This window comes from Cebus imitator, unplaced genomic scaffold, assembly GCF_001604975.1.
Source record: "Cebus imitator isolate Cc_AM_T3 unplaced genomic scaffold, Cebus_imitator-1.0 Scaffold1, whole genome shotgun sequence".
Lineage (NCBI taxonomy): Eukaryota > Metazoa > Chordata > Mammalia > Primates > Cebidae > Cebus > Cebus imitator.
Window position 1 is genome coordinate 17,361,193 of NW_016107316.1, and position 3,751 is coordinate 17,364,943.

A 3,751-nucleotide genomic window follows, 5' to 3' on the forward strand; every position below is an offset into this window, starting at 1 on the left:
GCCTTCAAAATGCATTTTAATGTTTTAAGATATGTACACTCAATTTTTCAGGGATGTGTTATATAAAGTAAGATACACTAATTTATAATTCACTTTTTCATATCCATGAAGCAAACCTAATTTATTTCAGCCTACTTAAGTTTCACTATAAATCTAATCAAAAAAAATTTAAACTGCTTTAGAGAGAGCCAATTTAAAAACTCAATTAGAATTTCATGTCAAAGAAAAGAAAACGAGTGTTCATAGTCCTAGCTTCAGAAGGCAGAGATGGGAGAATTACTTCAGGACAGGAGTTGAAGGCTGTAGTACACCATGATCATGGCTGTCAACAGCCACTGCACTCCAGACTGGGTAATATAATGAGACTCCATCTCTTTTTCTTTTTTTTTTTTTTTTTCTTTGAGACAGAGTCTTGCTCTGTCGCCAGGATGCAGCGCAGTGGCTCAATCTCAGTTCAACACAACTTCTGCCTCCCTGGTTCAAGCAATTCTCCTGCCTCAGCCCCCCGAGAAGCTGGAATTACAGACATGCGCCATCATGACCAGCTAATTTTTGTATTTTTAGTAGCGACAGGGTTTCACCATGTTGGCCAGGATGGTCTCCAACTTGTGATCTCGTGATCTGCCCACCTTGGCCTCCTAAAGTGCTGGGATGAGCTACCGCGCCCAGCCAGAGACTCTATCTCTTAAAAAAATAAAAATAAAAAAGGGCAGGCATGGTGGCTCATGCCTGTAATCCCAGCACATTGGAAGGCCGAGGCGGGCAGATCACCTGAGGTCAGGAGTTTGAGACCAGCTCGACCAACATGGAGAAATCCCATCTCTACTAAAAATGCAAAATTTGCCAGTCGTGGTGGCACGTGCCTGTAATCCCAGCTACTCGGGAGACTGACGCATAAGAATCGCTTCAACTTGGGAGGCAGAGGTTGCAGTGAGCTGAGATCACGCCATTGTACTCAGCCTGGGCAACAAGAGTGAAACTTTGTCTTAAAATAAAAAAGAAAATGAGAAATAAAATCTAGAACGTGCAATGGCTATTCATCAGGAAATATATTGTCCATTTACAAATATTTGGGCATAGCTTCCTGTTTCTCAGTGGGAACACTACTGGTACCTGAGATGAAAAACTATTCAATGTGAAGCAATATCCATCACAATGCCAGACATTTAGCATTCCTGTGATCTGCCCACTAAATGACACTGTGTTCCCCCACCACAATCACTGTATAATCAAAAACAGCCCCTCAAAATTCTGAACTCTTTCTCTAAGAGTGTTACACAATCCCACCCATAGCTGAAAACCACTTGTAGTTGAAAACTACTAGTAGTTTGAAAGCACTGCAACTTTTCCTATGTTAATGAAAATCTAACATAGACTCCCAATTTTCTGTCTTAATATACAGAGCATACTTAATATAATTTTAACATTTCTTGATGACAGCCTTGATTAAGAACACTGACTATTGGCCGGATGTGGTGGCTCATGCCTGTATTCCCAGCACTTTGGGAGGCTGAGCTGGGTGGATCACCTGAGGTCAGTTCAAGGCCAGCCTGGCCAACATGGTGAATCCCCGTCTCTACTAAAAATACAAAAATTAGCTGGGCGGGATGGGACATGCCTGTAATCTCAGCTACTCAGAAGGCTGAGGCAGGAGAACTGCTTAAACTGTGGAGGCAGAGGTTGTAGTGAGCTGAGATCGTGCCACTGCACCCCAGCCTGGGCGACAGAGCAAGATTCTATCTCAAAACAAAGAACACTAGCATCTATTACTGTTATTATTATTATTTTTTTTTTACAAGACAGAGTCTTGCTCTGTCACCCAGGCTGGGGTGCAGTAGCACCTTCTTAGCACTCTGCAGCCTCAAACTCCTGGACTCAAGTGATCCTCCCACCTCAGCCTCCCAAAGAGCTAGGACTATAGGAGCACACCACCAAATCTAGTTAATTCAATTTTTTGTAGAGATGAGGTTTCACTATGTTGGCCAGGCTGGTCTCAATCTCCTGGCCTTGAGCAATCCTCCCATCTCAGCCTCCCAAAGAGCTAGGATTACAAGTGTGAGCCACCATGCCTGGCTTGTTACTGTAATATAACAAGGTTCTTAGAAATTAAAGTGTGTGTTATCTTTAATCCTGTATTAATGATGCAAGTCTATTATATTTGAACATGATAAGATCATTATTTGACATATATACTGCTTTACAGTTCTTTTTCATTTTACCCTTTTTAGCCAGCGTTATTTCTTCCTAGACTATCTGTCGACCTCTAGGAATCTCCCTGTATAACAATAACTTTTATCACTAATGACCAAGTTTATTAAATCAGAAGCCTGAAATAACAGATGAAGGCTTGAAGATGGCTCCAGCCCTTCCTAAAATTTAAAGTGCATGAGCTTAAAGATAGCTACGCTCTTTTAAGAATTTAATTTACTTCTGGTTTTAAAACTATGTAATGACTTAAAAACTTCCAAGAATCTGACAGCTGAATAAATCATTAACAAATGATTAAAATTTAATAAATAATTTTCATGACTAAAGTATACTACTATATACTACCAAATACTCTGATCAAGTTTTATTATTACTAATAATATTTATAAATAACTCACCTGATTTCTTTTAGTCCTTCTCTCTGGATAACCTGAAGAATTTCTTTATGACTCATGGGTGCATTGGGGTATTTTTCTAAGACCTGAGGAACAAGTACATAATAATAAATTATTTCTTAAGTTCTTATAATTCTATATGTAATTATGTTTCTTATAATTGTACCTTAATAATTATATCCAGACCATACATATATGGACTTTTCATTCCTTATATTTCAGAATAAAAGAAAAATTAACAATATATATCAGATCTTCTTTCTCTCAGTCATAAATAGTAAATCAAATCCTGAAGCAGAAATTGGCCAAAAAAGCTAAAATTAATAACCCAATTATTCACTACTAATAAATATGTAATTGTTTACCTTCTGCCTCCATCCCCACATCCCTTCACTACCTGTGATCTACTGCAGGCATGTTAAATAATCCATTTCCCGGTAATTGTATAGCAAAGCCTAGTAAATCACAGGTACACAATAAATCCTTAACCAAAACAAGTAAACAATATAATTATAACAAAATTAAAGTGACATCTATGTTCTGGTTCCAGTGAAGAGTGGGCATAGCCCATTCTGTCTCTCCCACTGAATGTAACTAAAAACCTGGACAGAATGCATGCAGCAGCTATGTGAGGACTTGGGAAATAGCAGGTGGCTTGGGGAGAAAACCACAACTAGGAGTACCACTAGTTCAGCAGTGATTTTCCCGATTTTGTTTCCCTCTGGTACCTCCCCTGAGCCTGGACTCAAAGGCAGCCCAAAACCCAGAACTGCAGGCTAAGTGTAGACAGAAAGTTTTCCAAAAGAAAAATCTTGTGTTTTGGTCTGAGGCACAGTCAAGAGGACATTTCTAAATACTGGATAGAGAAAGGGAAAATTCTCTGGGTTTCTCCCCGCTTTTCTTTTTCCCTGCTCTTACCGAGGCAATCCCATGGGAGCAGCTGTGGTAACACCAGCAGCAGCTAGACAGGGACCTAAAACTCCAAGAAAGCGGAACCTCACAAGGGGTCCTACAAGCTGGGCGCACTGGCTCCTGCCTGTTATCTCGGCACTTTGGGAGGCCAAAGTGGGCAGATGACTTGAGGTAAAGGAGTTCAAGACCAGCCATCTCTACTAAAACACACACACACACACACACACACACACACA

General features: G+C 40.0%; 1 protein-coding gene across 2 annotated transcripts in view; it reads right to left on the bottom strand.

The window, feature by feature from the left end:
* Positions 1-3,751, bottom strand: part of ASXL2 (ASXL transcriptional regulator 2) — a 160,243-nt gene that overhangs the window by 108,262 nt on the left and 48,230 nt on the right. Inside the window, exons 2-3 of one of the 2 annotated variants that reach the window (XM_017527302.2) lie at positions 2,607-2,689; positions 1,842-1,844 (exon numbers count right to left, since the gene is read on the bottom strand). In XM_017527302.2, the coding sequence (XP_017382791.1) occupies positions 1,842-1,844; positions 2,607-2,689 (86 nt within the window). The remainder of the gene's footprint in view (positions 1-1,841; positions 1,845-2,606; positions 2,690-3,751) is intronic. The other variant, XM_017527312.2, reaches the window with a different exon arrangement.